Source organism: Tachypleus tridentatus, chromosome 7, assembly GCF_004210375.1.
Source record: "Tachypleus tridentatus isolate NWPU-2018 chromosome 7, ASM421037v1, whole genome shotgun sequence".
Taxonomy (NCBI): Eukaryota; Metazoa; Arthropoda; class Merostomata; order Xiphosura; family Limulidae; genus Tachypleus; species Tachypleus tridentatus.
Genome location: NC_134831.1, coordinates 69,182,894 through 69,200,042, shown reverse-complemented (window position 1 = coordinate 69,200,042; position 17,149 = coordinate 69,182,894). Strand labels below are relative to the sequence as shown.

The window sequence follows — 17,149 nt, the reverse complement described above, 5'->3', positions numbered from 1 at the left end:
TTACTCTGTAGTTAAATAACAAAACAATGTTTCCTAGGTTCATATCATTTTCTTACCTTTCCATAGCAATTTTTTCAGCTTAGAAAGGAATCTATTTGAAATTAAATATAATTCAAAAAAATAATTTTGCAATAACTCTGTTTTGTTTTTTGTGGTTATCTAAAAACTAAATTATTCAGAAACCTTGTTCACCTCTCTGCATCTCCAAGAGTCTTTCCCTTACATACACAGTCATGTAAGTTCTATACTTCTTGAACAAAGTTCCCACTCCTACATGTGTCAAAATGTATTGTTCCAGTCCATGATGTAATCATTGTTAGACTATGATCTCCACCAGAAGTAGAACGACTCATCATCCATACACAGTAATCCCCATGAGTACTAGCATGAATACAGACTCATTCACTCCTCAGCACTGCTTGTCTTCAGACATGTTTTATTAAGAGATTTACTGGCATTTTAACCTTTTTGTTACTGTTCATCTTGGAGCCTTTCTTTCTTTCTTTAATTTTCTTGATTATCAGAAAGAAGTTACATTTGAATTATCTTTTATTTTATTTTAGGTGACTTTGTACTTTTGGAAAACAACAACCATAGTCTGTTACTGTTGCTTAATTCAATATATGTACTTTGTTCAGTACCCTTCAAGATCATCAGTAGGTCTATACACTAATGCCATATGTGGGTCATTTTCTTTTTATATGATAAAAAGACATGTACGTACATACATACATATGTCTTTTTTACCAAAAGTGTGCCATCATGACATCAGTTTAACATAAATTAATTGGATTTTGCATTCATGTTCTCACATTTATGACATATCCTGAAGTTTATCACATTTCTTCACATGAGTCATCCAATACTATCATGATGACTGGAGGCACTGATGGTTTGTGATATTACTACCATCATGCACCATATAATTGGCTCTACTGTAATCTTGGCTCCATGGTTCCCAACCTCCTGCTTATGTTACATTTGCTGTGCCTGTTCCTTCTTGTAAAAGTGTATCACCACTGTTGTTTCCACACCTGCCTTTGCTTCTTGTTTCCCCTTCCCAACATTTAGAGGTAGGTATATCAAAGGCAACAGATCATGAGTTTGAATCACCATCCAACCAGAAACACCTTTTCACCTATGGGGGCATTATAATGTGATGGTGTTTCCCACTATTTCTTGGTAAAAGAGTAGCCTAACAGTTGACAGTAATTGGTAATAGCTAGCTGCCTCCCTTCTAGCCTTTCACTGTTAAATTAGGGACAGATAGCCCTCATTTAGCTTTACATGAAATTCAATACAAATCAAACATGTATTAAATAGTCTCACTTTTGTCTTTCAATGCTTGGATTTCACAGGTATGTTTCTTTTGTTTTCTTTTTCTCCATTAATCTTTTGCTGGTTATTAGGCTCTCTTGTTGCATTAGCTTCATTCACCTGAATCTCTTCAGAAATTTAACATAGATATCAAGTTTTATGTATGTGGATGTGCTGGAATTATTTATAATAGGTGCCTGTCACTTGTTGGTGAGGTGATAAATTTAAACAATAAATGGACAGCACACAATCCACTTGTTTTAAAATAATTTATTCAAAATAAGTCAAACATATGTACAAAAATTTGTTTCAATATTGATTATCACAGTTGTATCTAGAGCTTTAAATATTTCTGTCTCTTTTTCATCAAAATACACACAGGTGGGTTCAGTTAACTTAAAACACCCTTTGACAAGACACATTATTTTCTTATACTCTGTTGTCACAATATAATAAGTGATAAACTTACTTAAGTTACCCTGTGGGTTACCACATTTTATCCAGAGTCTTAAATAATTCTCTCTCATGCCAAAAGTTCAAACAGCTGGTTCAGGTATTTTAGAACCCAATCGAAAAGATGAATTTGTATTCCATTGTTTATTGTAATATGATTTGTGATTATAATACTTTAAAAGTCACCACTATACACTCTTCATGGTTAAATTTACAAACATAGTTTAGATCTGTATCTGTCACTAACTTTGTCTTACTTACACTTTCAGTAACTTAATTTGTGCTAGCTTTTTCAACTACATATTTACATTGGCCATCTGAGGCCTAAAACATTCTGCAAACTTCAAGATGCTGTGAAGTAACAATAATCACTTCAAGCAATGAGAAAAATATAGTAACATGAGTTTAATTCACAACAATTGAGGTACATAACAAGTGATTAGTAAACAGTTACATAATCAAACTTGCCAATAATTATTGCTTCTAAAAATAAATAACTTTATTGCTTACACAATATAAACTGATTAATAGTCTTGTAATAAACTTAAAATGAAGAGTTGTGTATATCTAACAATAGGTGTCTCTTTTTAATTCCTTTTTCTCTTACTCCTTCCACTTGTCTTCATCTTTTTCTTCTTTGGTCATTCTTATGCTTCACGTTCCTTTTCATCATGACCCTATTAGCTTTAGTGGAGCAACTTTCACATACTTGTTTTTTATATTTTGTTTCAGTCACCTTGGTTTCTTTGTTTTTGGGGAAGACTTTGATTTGCTTTCTGGCTTTCAGTTTTCTCTCTAGGACCTCTGCCTTGTGCCTTTTCTTTGGTATTTCTTATACATTGGCATCTTGAGCCAATACAGTTCTTCTGCAGTTATTAATGCTCACCTTGGCTTCTTACTTTTGGGATCAGGATCCACCAAATTTTTCATTGCATACAGTCTTATGGGATTGCCTCTTCTTGTTACTTTCCATCATTCCCTTTCTTTCAGTGCTAGCCTTTGTAGATCTTGGAGGAAATTTATTTCTTGAGCCATCCCTCAGCTTCAGTCTTGTGAGAGCTCTGATCTTCCACTTTATCCACTGGTGGGCTCTCTATGCTACATCCCTAATGAATTTTTCTACCACATCCTGTTTTAAATGTATGGAATAATTCCTTAATTCCACTCTATGGTTTTACATCTCTTTATTTATCAATTCCATGTAGGCAGAAAATTCTCAACTAAGTACCTATATTAATATTCTAATAGTAGGTTATATACAGTATCATGTAAAATCTAACATAATGTCTTTTCGAATAACATCATGTTGATTTGAATACAGTTTTAAAACTTTCATGTGTCCTTTTCGGTCCAAAATTTGTTTGTGAAAGAAACAAAATACATTGTTTATTTTATAATGTACAATGTACATTTCCAGGCCCGTGAGGGCTTATGGTATTTGAAAAGAGTTCATTTTAATTTTACTTTATATAGTGTTTTAAGTTTGTTAACCTTTGGATTAGTGAACCTTTAATTTCTAGTTTTACATGTTAATTTGCCTGATTTCTAGCTGTTTTTATTATTAAAATTCCTCAAGAGTAAAAAAAAAACAGCATTAATTGTGTGACTTTTTCACATTTTTTATGTTCTGCAAGTCATGTTAAGCTCAACCAACCAAACAACAATGCATCTATTCACAATTCTTTGTGTTATCTAGATGATGATGACAGGTTAACCTGGTGAAACTTTGTAACTACAGATATTTTTCTATAGCTGTTTATTACTGTGGTACTTTATAAATCACCTTTCTGGCTTTCTTTTAATAGCCTTGGTATAGTTATATACCTTTATCTGAGCATTTGTAACCTCTTTATCTTTTGTTATATACCACTTACTATCTTTATTTAGCTAGTACATTCTGCAACCAATCTAACTAGAACTTCATGCCATCTACCTACATATACCATTCTGTAACTAACCTATACAAAGCTAGTTGCTACTTCTATACACCAGATATATATTTTCCTTTCACCATTTTCTGTAAATGGTTTAAATTTTCTCTTCCAATAGATATATTATTCTATAAGCAGTTTCCAGTAATTTTATATCATTCTCATACATTTCTGTGACTAGTTTTTTTTATAGCTATATGCTATCTTTTATCTGTAGCTATTCTCTTTAAAACAATATATCTTCTTTGTACATTCCTGTAACCAGTCTCCATGTAACCTTATACTATCTTATCACTTTTTTATAACTGTTGTCTCTATAATTGTGTTCCAACTACACACATTTCTGTAACTAGTCTCTATATAGGTATATACTATTTTCTAAGCTTTCTACAACAACTCATTCTATAATTCATATTTATCTGTAACAGATTCTCTCTGTCTCTATATTTATTCTTATCTTACTTTAATTATTTTGTGTATTCTTTGCTAATAAAACTGATTGTTTTGTGTTTTAAGTTTCCATATTTATTGAACAAACTTTTTGCTTCAATGTATTAGCTCTCTTCATCCTTGCTGTTAAGTAATAATAACAAGTTTTGAAATAATGAAATGTACAAATGGTAGCATACATGAGCAATGTGTATATTTCATTGAAAAAATATCGAGATACAATGTAATATTCAGATTGTTAACAACATAGCAACATCTCTATAATTACTGTACATATCTATGTTTACTTATAAAAAGAATTGATTTTGAATTTACAATACTATATAGATTTTACTTTATATATTAACAGTGTTTGACCCAAAAATGGTCATAGACTAAAATGATTTGTACATTGTTTGAGTGTATTTATGGGTGTAATGTTTCAAGAATATTAGTGTTGATCAGTGAGATTTTTGCCATATTTATTGGAACTTAATCTGAGTTTTGATTTAGACTTGCCTGTGTTGTCATATTAAAGAGAATTAATTGTGATGTGTCCTTTAAGTTTTGATTGAGCCCCTGTGTCTTTTTCTTCTGCACAATATCCCCTGTTTGGTGTTCCTTGGTTCACATTTCTACTAATCATTTGGTAAATGTACAGCTACATGCAGTTTTTCCATCTTTATGTAACTATATAAAAACTTGGTATCCTTCTCTAGCAATCTGGTTATAGCTGTGTGCTATTTTCCATTTTTTTAACTTTACTCACTATAGTTACATTCCACCTTTATAATTGGTTTCATGAAGTAACATATTATTTTATAACCTCTCTTTATCTACACTCTGTCCTACATTTCTCGTGTCATCTTACTATATTGACATTTCATCTTTCTGCATTTTTATAATTTGTTTCTGTGTACAATTTTCCAGCCTTTCTTTATCAAGTTTGATTAAATGCAGAACATTTTACTCTTTGTCACTAGTTTCTATATTACTATATAATATCCATATACACTGTTTTAGATTCATCCTCTTTGTATTTATGAATAATACTTCTTGAATATGTTATCCATACTTTTCTAATGCATAATATTAAAATACCTACTGTTCTGTAGTTCTTTAGGTTACACATACTTTTTAAACTGATTCTGTAAAACCTAGATAACATTTACCTACCTTATGGTTATATTTTAACTTACGTTTTGGAACCACTTAATCTGTAGCTTAATACTATCTACTTGACTTTGTTGAACAAGTAGTTTAATTAATAAACATCTTTTGTTTTTCCATCTGTAATTAGCTTCTGTAAACCATGTACTTAACTTTTATAACCAGTTTACCTTCAGGCTTTGAATCATATATATTTTTCTAGCTACATCTAATTTAACAATCTTTTTGTCAAACTTACCTACAGCTACACACCATATATCTACTTTCCGTAAGCAGTATTGCCATAGCTTCATATCACCCACTCACCTTTTGGTCTAACCAGTTCATTTGTACCAATAATCCCGTTTTTCTAAAGTCAGTTTTTATTCTTGCATAATTTATAGCATCTTTTATTATACACACATTCTATCCATTGCCACATAACCATTAAAATACAGGACATTATTTTTTCTTCTGTTTTCCTCTAACTAGTCTCTTTATTGCTACATAATAATATTATAAGCTATATTTTATGTTGTAATTGAAATGTTAGCTATAGACCCATGATGTTATGATCAAGTAGACTTGTGAGTAGCCGAAAACATTGTGCATTGACACTACAAAACCTAGAGGCCTTGTAAACCATCTATATAAATATAGATGAGCCAGTTGGTAAGCTAAGTAAGCTTGCAATGAATCATCATGAAGATAGTAGAGTGAAACAGTCAGTGTATCAGCTATTGAAAATAGACATTTATCTCAGAAATAGATGGAAATGTGCACTAAAATGGATATGTAAAAATCTGTTTAGCTGCAAATTTTGTGACTTATCAACATGACTACAAAAAAAAAATCCTGTAAGTTTCCTTTTATAAATACTAATTATTGCATTATACTGAACACCACATTTATATACCTGGTCCATCCAAATGCAAACTCACCTGTATTTTCAAAGTTTGAAATGTCAATTATGATAACCAAATCAATCTTCCTGTTTCATGCAGTAATGGTCCTGGAGTTTCCATACTGACTATATGTATGCTTTGTATCCATTCTTTAAGCCCATAATACACTCTTGACCAAAACATATGTATATAGAAATGCTAGTAAAAAAACACTGATTGTTAAAATAAAATATTTTTATTTTTTACGTGTATACAAGCAATTTTAATGGTGCTGTAACTCAACAATGGCACAAACTATCTTTAGTTTTGAAAGTTTATTACATTCAGGAAGCATGCATTATAATATCTCTATTGCTGACATGAAAAAGTATGTGGCATACAATTAATTACATTTTCAAAGTTTGACAGACATGGATGGTTGTGAATTGGCCATTAATTACTCTATATTTTTTAAAATTAAATTTTAATAGAGCTTATTATACATATATGTGTGTATGTATTGTTCAAAGTGAGTTGTCAAAGACAGAATATTCAATAGAATTTGAACATTGCACAGAAATTATTAGCTAATTTCTACACACTTTTCTTACTTTAGTTCATTGTTGTGTATTGTCATTAAAGTAATGTGGATACAATGTTACTTTATAAAATTATTGTAAGATGGCTATGCTGCATACTTTTAGAGATTTATTTCATACACTAATCTTTGTATTTTATAAGCATGCTTTGAGTCTCCTGTTCCTTCCTGAGACTTACTGCTCAGTCACTGGAGGGTCTGAACAAATGATCACAGTACTGATGATAATTACTAATAGATAAAACAATGTAATTATAATTAATACGAGGCAGCAGTAAAGTTTCAAAAATATATTTGTTTTTCTTTAGTTTGAGAGCCCAGTATGGCACAGATGATATAAGAAATGCAGTTTATGGCAGTGCAGATGAACATGCTGTCTTAAGGTATGATTGTTATAAGATTTCTTTATTTCAAAAACACGAGTTTTATTATTGAAAGTATTTAACTATTCAGTTTTCTATTCATACATTTGTCGTTGGTTTTTTACAGATTTGCTATTTTTTCACAATTTTAGCATATGCAAATATCTGTAGTAATGTTTTTGTAATATATAACACATTTGTCTGTGAAGCTTTGTGTTCTCTAAAATTGTATTTTTGAAATTATACAAAAATTGTTCCCTTAGGTAAAATTATGTATCTTAATGGTATATATTTATAAAAGTATATAATGCATTTTTTTTTCATCAAGGGAAGTTGCCCTGCTGTTTCCAAATTTTCTAAATCGACAGGAACTTGCTGAAGATTCTTCAAATGAAGTAACACAAGATGAAAGACAGATGTCAACTGAAGGTATAACAACAAAACCTTATGAAGGTGATGGTAAGCAAATGTGTTCCATGAAAAACCAGACTAAAGCTACTAAACAAAAGAAAAAAACCTTTGAAAAGTTCTCAGATAAAGAACCTTTAACTCAGATACAGAAAGACATGGAGCTGGAGAAGAACCAGGGGTTTAACAGATCAAATCGTAGTCTTTCTGAGGACAAATCAGAAGAAAAACTTCACCCTCTTTCAAACAAGGGAGGAAAAAACAGGCGTTTATCCCTGACAGGCCAGAATGCTGTATCATCTACTAAACCAAAAGAATATAAAAATATAAAAAGATGGTTTTCTCTCACATCACATAAAGGCTTTACAAAACCTTCTAACTGCTAAGAATACATCTAGAGAATACTTGTATCAAATTACCGAAGTAATAGCCAAGAAAACTTTTAAAAAGTTCTGCTTTTGATCATTTAAATATTATACAAGTAAACACACCAACAGATGGATGGTTGGGTAATATGCTAAAAATCTGTCAATTAAAATTTAAAATATTGTATTCTTCTGAAGTCATCCATCAAATCTTATTTATTATTCATTTGTATCACAGCTTACTAGAGACTCCTGCACCTGTAGTCAAGAATTCAGGCTTTCAGTGGGCAGTAGGGATTAGTGAAGTCTTTGTACTAAGTACATAACAAACCTTTCTTAGAATAACTTAATGTACAAGTTTTGTAGGTTCTGTTTAAAAAAAAAAAAAATTTTCTGCTACATCAATTTAGGTGTTCTCTATATTACTTGATACAGAACATTTCCAGCATGTATGAGTTGACATGTAGAAACTGAGTACTTTTCTCCCTGCAGGCTAAACACATGATTATCAGGCATCATGAGAATAGAAAAGTACTTTGCATGGCTTTTTAGAGTGGCTCACAAAAACAAACTGTAGCTATTGGTTTACATTTGAATTGTTGCAACAAAAGCTTTTCTTAACTTGCTGATTATGGAATACAGCATTGTCTTTGCCATTACTTGGCTTATCAACAACTTCAAGAGTTGACAATGCCTCTTTTGGCTCTTGAGGACATGGTAGTACATGTCAGTTCCAGTGATTTTTACTTTAAAACTCTATAAAATAAACTGCTATATTTTGCTTATTTTTCTTGTTACATCCTTTAACTATGAAAGTTGGCTTTCCTGAGATGACTTCATACTGTAAAGCAAGACAAATTTTTTATACCATATTTATGCATTAACAGCTATACATTAATTGTATCTCCTTGCTCCAATGTTTATTTTCTGCAACATAAGAACTTTGGTTGACTTTTGTATTCTAAAGAAATGTGATTTTATGTATACAACATACAGATATGGAGTTTGGTAAGGAGGGAACAAACTTTATTGGAGGATAGTCACAGAGATGTGTGTTACTATCGACAGGCTTTAATTTAGTTTGACTGCTCGTACAATATTTCATACATCTACTAACAAAAGTGGAAATAAACAGAAATACAAAAATAAATACATAATAGAATGGAAAACAAATTGTTATTCAGTACTTTTAGCATAAGTGACAATTAATATGTGACTGTGAGAGATATTCACAGATGTTCTTTTTCTCTCAAGTTCATCACATGTGTATAGAGTCACTTATACAGTGCTTATTTTTGGTTCCCTAAGAGCATGTTTATATGAGATTCTCATGTAAAATCATACCTGAAGGATCTCCATGGAAATACATCTATAAACATTGTGTGTTCACCAGAAGTAATAAACATCATATATCCAACAGTATTAATGGTGTTCTAGGTATACCGTTCATAGTGAAAATATTGTCAACCTCCAATATTCAAGTCATCAATTTATCATCATGCACTGTTTATAACATTCATAACTGAGCGAGATATAAAAGTATTTTAGTAACAACTTAAAACTTTTACTTGGAAAGCAAGGGTTGCAACTTTGTTTTGTTTTTTACAGTTACCTTAGCTATAATAACTTAGGTCTCATTTGCAGACATGGTAACTGTGAGATCACTGTTGCTACTATGGTCATATGTTTGAGTGCTTTACCTGCTTCACATATTTGTTTGACTTTTTTGTAAATAGTTAAGGAAGGTTTGGTATTATTTTCTTCTTGTTTTTTGACTGGACTAGAGTAGCACCTGATGGTGTCCTCATCACTATCTGCTGTTTTGACTTGTTTAGGTGGTCAATCCAATCTTTCAGGTACTTGTCACCAATGAATCTCATAGTTTTATGGACTGACATTCTTTCCAACTGTGAAGAAGTGGTTTATGCACTTCTGGAGTACGTTAGAACCACAATCTATTTTATGTTATTTCACTGTTTTATTATAGGTCCTCTTCTATTTTTCAGCCACTTTTCTACCAAACGTGTTAATATTTGTAGAACAGTTAGCATGTTGTTTTTTTTTGCATGACATGCCATCATTACATATGACAGTGATCATACTGTGAAGTTTTATTTCAGCTGACATACTTTGAATACCCATGCTGTACAATTTGAAAGACTGACCCAATCAAACTGTCAGAATGAAGATGATAAAATAGGTTCTTCACAGCAGTCAGTACTTCAAACAACTACAAAAGCTGATAGTTGAACTTTGCTGCTTGATAAGTATGAATTTCCTTTGATGCTGTGAAGAAAGTTATCAATTATTTATCAAATTCATCAGTAACTTTTTTAGTCAATGTATTAGCCAGTATTCATGCTTCTTCCCTTTTACTGAAGTAATCTGTTACCATCATGATGTAATGATTATTGTGATTAATCAATTTTCAAGACTGTTCTCTATGATGGAGAACTTACGACTCAACAAGTATAAGAATTACCTAATTCTCCACAGTTTTAGAAAGCAATTCTCCTTTTTTGTTCTCTCTCCATAGATCAGGATGCCTCCCTGCTGGCACAGCTAGGTTCAGCATATCTTTGCCACTCCACTGGTAGCCAATCATTCTGAGCTAAGTTACCATACAACAACTGTGTTGTAATGCATTCTGTAATGATTTACCATAATATGAAGTTGACAAATTTAAGGACAGTGTCTCTTGCAAAGTTGCAGGTTTCTTCTGTTCTAGTCTTTTAGGTGAACCTGCCCCCTCATACCTTGTTACTTTATATAAAATGCTCAACTGGTATTTAAGCTTCTAAGAAGACCCATTACTAACTTACTGACAAAAAAAGTGTCTTCTCAGTTGGCTGCCACTGTAATGGGTTATCTTATTTTATGCAAGCATTGTAGCTCCTTAGCATACACAACTTAGTTCCTGTGGACACCATATTTACAATCTTTGGATTCTATCTGATAGATGGTTTGTTTTCTAGTAGTTCAAAGAAATGAGGCACCTACATTCAATGGCTTCCAAATTGCAAATTTCATTGGAATCCATAAACACAGTGACAGACCTTCTAAACTAAGCAGTATGCTCAATGTCTTATCATTGTCCAGAAATTCCAAGCAGCTGTCTGACAAAATTACTTGAGAAAGTTGTTTAAATTTTCTATTGCTAAACTCTCAAAACATGTTGGTGAGATTTGCTTTCACTTGCTACTTCCATCCAGCTGAAGGAAGAGTTTTTTCTGTCATTTGGGATGACTGACTGAAGCTGGTATCAGTAAAGATTTGACTTTTCTCTTGCATCTGGAATCCATTTACTTGTGTTTGTTTAAGCAATATATTGCCATTGCTATGGCATTAATGCTTGAGACTGTCCAAACATGAAGTTCTTGTTAAATATGGTTCTAACACTTTTCACAAGGAGGGTAGATTATTTAAAGGATAAGATGATGGTTTGGATGAGTTGGCAAACACTGTTCACACATTACATCTGGTTTCTAGCTACTTAAAAGGAATTCACTCAGCAAGGGAGCTCAAGAATGGTGTATAATGACTTGCATGAGTAACTCTGCAAACTTATTCAGGGGGTTCCAGTGTCTCTATAGTCAGTTACCACTTCTCTTTAATTTTCCACCATTATCTTCAGGTGTGGTTGAGCTGCATAAAAATTACCATTATCAGACTTTGAGTGGACCAGACTATGATTCAGTCAATGTGATAAATTAATAGAGCATAGAACTCTGAAATGCTTGCCAAAATGCTGGGGAGCACTCAAAGTCAGTGGTTGATGTCCTCTGATTTCATTCTTAAGTTAGCTCGGTTCTTTTTCTCTCTGTCTTAAACATTACCAGATTGTAGAGAAATCTCTTAAACAATGCTTCACTAGAAGAAATAGTTTGGAGGAACCAAAGACATAAATCAACTGCTCAATAACTAGATCTTGGTCAAGGGAAGTCGTAAAAATTTTGCCTTGATCAAAGTAAACTGTGGTATTCTAAGATTAACCAAGTCCAAAGTAATTTGATCTTCACAATAACTGATATGTTACAGGTGGGAAGAAAGAGACAAATGTTGGTGTGAAGATAAATAAAATAAACACAATTAGTTAAGACAGGAAGAAGATAAACTTGAATACAACTGAACATCAGATGGGAAGAAAAACTGTATTTAAATAATATATATCTATTCCACAGTGATTTTCCAACAAAAAGTAAGACACAATACATCTATTTCATAAAACAGTAGATAACTTCAATAAGTGGATCTTTCTAAAGAAATTTGCATGTGGGGCTGAATTAAAAAGGGACTTCAATCAAATTTAACATGTTCTAAATTAGAGCTGTAAAAAAAAGGTAAGCAAATCTGTAAACATGACATATATTCTGTATAAGAATGAGGATATGTGGTAGTTACATATAACATACCATACGTACTGTGGAAGTATGAGAGTATGTGATATTTTTATACACCATACCAATAAGCAGTTTTCATATATACAATAACATTTGCAGTAGGACATTTACTTAGTGTCATAGTAATTCAGGCCATTGATTCAGGGACAACTAAAACTAAATAAATGAGATAGTATGGTAGTGTATTTTTCCCACAAGATAACCAACCTCTTCCTACACTTTTAAATATCTTTGTCACACATTTGCTTATGAGGTTTATATGCCACTAGCAACTCTCAATCTGAGTTCACATGTTTTAATGTGAAATGCACTGATGCATGATGATATCATCATGTGACAACAGCTATCCACCAATAGGAGAACAAAACAACCTGCATGTGCAGTAATTTCTTCTATGTACTTTTGTATTGGAAGTAGGGAGGTTGGGTGGACATTTTTGCAGAGGTGTTTATAGGAAATACATTTTCAGGTAAGGAAAATGTTAAATTTCAAAGTAATAACTTACCTCTTCATACAGTTTAGCTAAAATCCCATGTTAAATTGGTTGATAGGGCCAATGTGAAATTTTATCTGGAAGAAAGTCCAAGAAGTGTGAAAACCAATAGTAGTGATTCCCTGGGGTCACATCAGTGGAAAATTGGATCTCATCTCAACTAGGGTATACTCTTTGCCCAGAATGCAAATGGGGGAAAGAGGCAAAAGAGCTCCATGGATGCATGTTGGAATGAGAACATGACCATCAAATCCTCTGCACACAAGCAGTTGATGAACCAATATGTATATTATGAGTGGGGCATGTTCAGACTGTTCCTTGTGTACTCACCTCATTTTATGGGACAGACTTCAGCTGCAGGAGAAAGGTACTTTGGTTATATAACATAGTTTCATGTAATATGTGCTAACCTACAGACTTTACAGGATAGACTGCTGCAGCTGGGGGAACTTTAGTAAACAGAATGATTACATATATAGTGTTTGTTGTCTTGGCTCGGCAGATACTGACTGCAGGAGGAGGGTACATCAGTTATATATCATGATTTCATACAGTGTGTTCTCACTCATACTTTAGTGAACAGACTCTTGCTGTATGGTGAAGACAAAAATTGCATGAGTTGTGGTTTAGAGGGATGACCTGCATCACAATATGTCATCACTGCCACCCTGCTTCTCATTGTATTGTAATAAACTCAGCCAGTGATGATTCTTAATGATCCACCAAAACAGTGACTAGAAACTGGTAAGTGAAAATGTTCTCCTGTGTTTCACTTGGTGAAGGAGGAGGGGGTGAGTTTACACTGGGAAGACATGGAGAAGTGTGTGGATCCCCATTAGATTTCCAGCTGGAAATGTCCATTACTGCAAACAGTTCAATTGGCAACTTCAAAATCCATTTTGAGACTAAAGGGATACAAATCACATAACACTAATTACTCATTAATCAGTCTACAATATGTTGAGCCAGTCTACAATGGAATAACCTATATATGTTCACCCAAGGGGCTAACAAAAAATAAAGAGAAATCAGGTAATTGTTAAATTGTATTGTAGTAGACAACTCTGAGAAACTGCCTGGAACATGAAATTTAATGTAGGTTTGAAAGTAAGGTACACTGATGTCCTTATTTATCACCTAATGACCAGCTATGTTGAACATAAGGATGATGATAAGGTTTAAGTGAATCAGTCAAAGCAAATCTAATAGTAGTATGAACTGGTTTTTGTTTCTCTTTGAAACACATGACAGTGCAACAAAATGTTCTTCAGTAAGTAAACATGAAACTACAAAAATTACTTCAAAGATCCAAGAGAGCCTACTGTATAAAATTTAACAAAGGAAGGAATTAATTGAAGTATTAGTTATGAATGTTTTAACTTTGGAAATATTGATGTTGTAAACTTCTAAGTAATATAGAGTTACTGTCTTTCAAATTTATTATTAACATTCCCTAAAATATTCAACAACATTGCATTAACAGCTAAACCAAAATACTTATTTTATTGGAAGATTATCTGTATTTATAGTAGTAAAATCTCACTGCATATTTTTTATTATATAAAACTGGATCTAATAATTTTATGATAAAAGTAGACACTTACAAAAAAGTAACACAAAAAGGTCTCTTGATATACTAACCATGAATTATTTTAAGGTATCAGTTTGAAAAATTGTTTATTCAGTTTAGTGTTGATATTTTAAATATATTTTATTTTGAACAAAGTAAAATTTATTATTTTATTTTCCATTTATTGAAACATACTGAAATTTATAATTATTTTTCATTGTTATGTTAGAAAAGTTTTAATTAATTTTGGTTCATTACATTTTTTTAATTTCTAGTTTTATATACAATTTGCAGATCAGAATGAAAACACAACTCAAAAAGCTACAGGTAGAAACAATACATCTGTAGTTACAGAACAAACAATGGTATAGAAGAAGGCCATCTGTCAGAATCAAAAGTAAACAATAGAATATACACACAAAAAATACAGAACACAAAATAAATAATCAAGAATAAGAAAGATGATAATCCACTACTTCCAGAATGAAAGATCAATGGATGAATTACTCAGTGTAATTAGAGATCAAACAATTCAGAAAATAAACAACTGGCTAGAGAGGAGGGTCAACATCACTTGGCATATAAATCAGAGGATTCACAGAAAGATCAAATCAAGACAAAAGATTGCTCATTATCTAGAAAGGAGAATCAAAACTAGACAGAAAGTTAGTCATTCGTTACAGAAGAAGGAAGACAAAGCCTCATTGGATACATTAAAAGACCAAAGAAAAAGAAGAAGATAAACTACTGATTACAGATAAAAACCAAAATAAACCAGACAAAGTATGGTATCAAAAAACAATAGTTTAAGATCCTCAATTTCAGAAAAAAAAGAGAACCATAACAGACCATGTTTACTGACCTAACTTGAGAAAGTGATTTAATGAAAGTCAGTAAGAAAAATGTAAATTAATAGTTTAGAGGAAAAATTATAAAATTAAGTGTTTTGAAAGTAACCGAAATTTACAAAAAAAAAAAAACGTGTATTTCAATAGTTAGCTGAGTTACACAAAACAAGGACCTGTGAAAATAAAGAAAGCACAATTTTGGGTCAAGTTAAAACCAATCTATTTAATATGTTTACCTCAACTTAAACATCTTGACAAGACTTGATCAATTTATAACCATGACTGAATGTACTGTTTCAAATTGACAAATATGTAATAAATGTAAATTTGTAAACTTGATGACTATTTTAAATTCATCATTTTTCACTAGGCTTTTTCTTTTCAGATTGCCAATCTTTACTAGAATTCAGCTTATGAACATCTTGAATGTAACAGATTTGATTTGAATGCACTTTCAAACTGACAATCTAATAACTCAGTTGGTATTCTTGGCTGAGCTTATATTCAATTTAATAGATCTTAGTCTGTAAGATTTGTTTCAGCTCTCACCAGTCTCTATTAAACCTCATCTTGTAACCATGACTGAGTTACCTCTAAAACTAGTTTTAATATCTGCACTTCAGTCAATTTACTAAACCTGATTTAAAATTTTACAAATTTTTATAGTCCCTTAATTTAACCTTACCCAAACCAAACCATCTTTTCCTTGATCATCTCTACTAAACATAATCATGTAGCCTTCACAAAAATTCTGTCAGCTTTAAAATATTTTGTTGTGTCCAAAGATTGAAACTGAACATTTTTACTCCATCTGATCTTAAGCTAAGTTTATCTTCAGTTTTCAGAGTAGACTTGATCTTGTACACCTTTGTTAAATTCAACACTTATGTTTTAAGAATCGTATTCCTTAATACTGATTTTATAATATCTAATTTACTCATCTCTTTCAAGATTAAGTTTTGAAGACCATTTAGTTTTATTCTTTGTTAGACCTATTTTGTGAAACAATGAAAATGTTTATCTACATATTGTTATTAAACCAGATCCTGTAATTCTAACTTGGTTTATCTTCTTAGTGAAATCTCATAATCATGACTATGTATGCTATCTTAATGCACATTGACAAGACTTAATATATGATAAGTTATTCACTTCATCCTATTCCATGTATCTCCTATTTTGTGACCATGACAGTTTTCACTTATCTCTATTATACACATGATTATTGGTTAACACTAATATACATTATATATTTTGTGTTGTTATAACTTTGTTTTACTAACCTAGAAAATTTTTGTATTAACTGGAATAATAAAAACACCACTGAAATATAATTTAAACATCAACCAATTTGTTGTAGATTTTTATGAATAGACATGTAAATCATAATTTTTTTTAAAGGTTTGCTTTCACTTTTAGATGGCCTTGTTATTTTAACTGCATTTTTCTATATCTACTCTTACGTTGTTACTGTGATTATGGTATTTGTACTAAACCATGTATTATATTAATAACCAAGTTCCCTTTCATCACTTATCTATTAAAATGTACCTTGTAACTTTGATCAAGGTTAGCTTGTCTTCCAGTAGTACAACCTTGATTTTTGTTTTTTTAATCTTAATTCATCTCCAACAGAGATGATCTTGCTACTCTCAAAGATAAAATGTTTTCTTCCTTATATGTTAAACTTATTATTGTAAACATATATAGTTTTAACTCCATTCATTCTCAATAAAATTAGTTTTGTAAATGTATACAATTATATTTTCTAGACATTATCCATAAAACCTCAGCTGAATTTATAGTCGTATGTTATCTTTATAAGTACATTCTTCTTAACCAAGCTTAAATGTGTTGTCTTCATCGGATATGATCTCTTAAACACAACCAAGGCTGTATTTTTATTCAGTACGTCTTTCCAAGATTTGATTTTGTAGCAAAC

General features: G+C 31.5%; 1 protein-coding gene across 3 annotated transcripts in view; it reads left to right on the top strand.

Moving 5' to 3' along the window:
* LOC143255907 (thioredoxin domain-containing protein 6-like) overlaps window positions 1-14,873 on the top strand; it is a 29,441-nt gene extending 14,568 nt beyond the window's left edge. For 2 of the 3 annotated variants that reach the window (XM_076512310.1, XM_076512311.1), the window contains exons 10-11: window positions 7,070-7,144; window positions 7,452-9,315. In XM_076512310.1, coding sequence (XP_076368425.1) covers window positions 7,070-7,144; window positions 7,452-7,917 — 541 coding nt within the window. In that variant the 3' untranslated portion in view covers window positions 7,918-9,315. Of the gene's footprint in view, window positions 1-7,069; window positions 7,145-7,451; window positions 9,316-14,653 lie in introns of those variants that run through there. The other variant, XM_076512312.1, reaches the window with a different exon arrangement.
* Window positions 14,874-17,149: the final 2,276 nt, after the last annotated feature.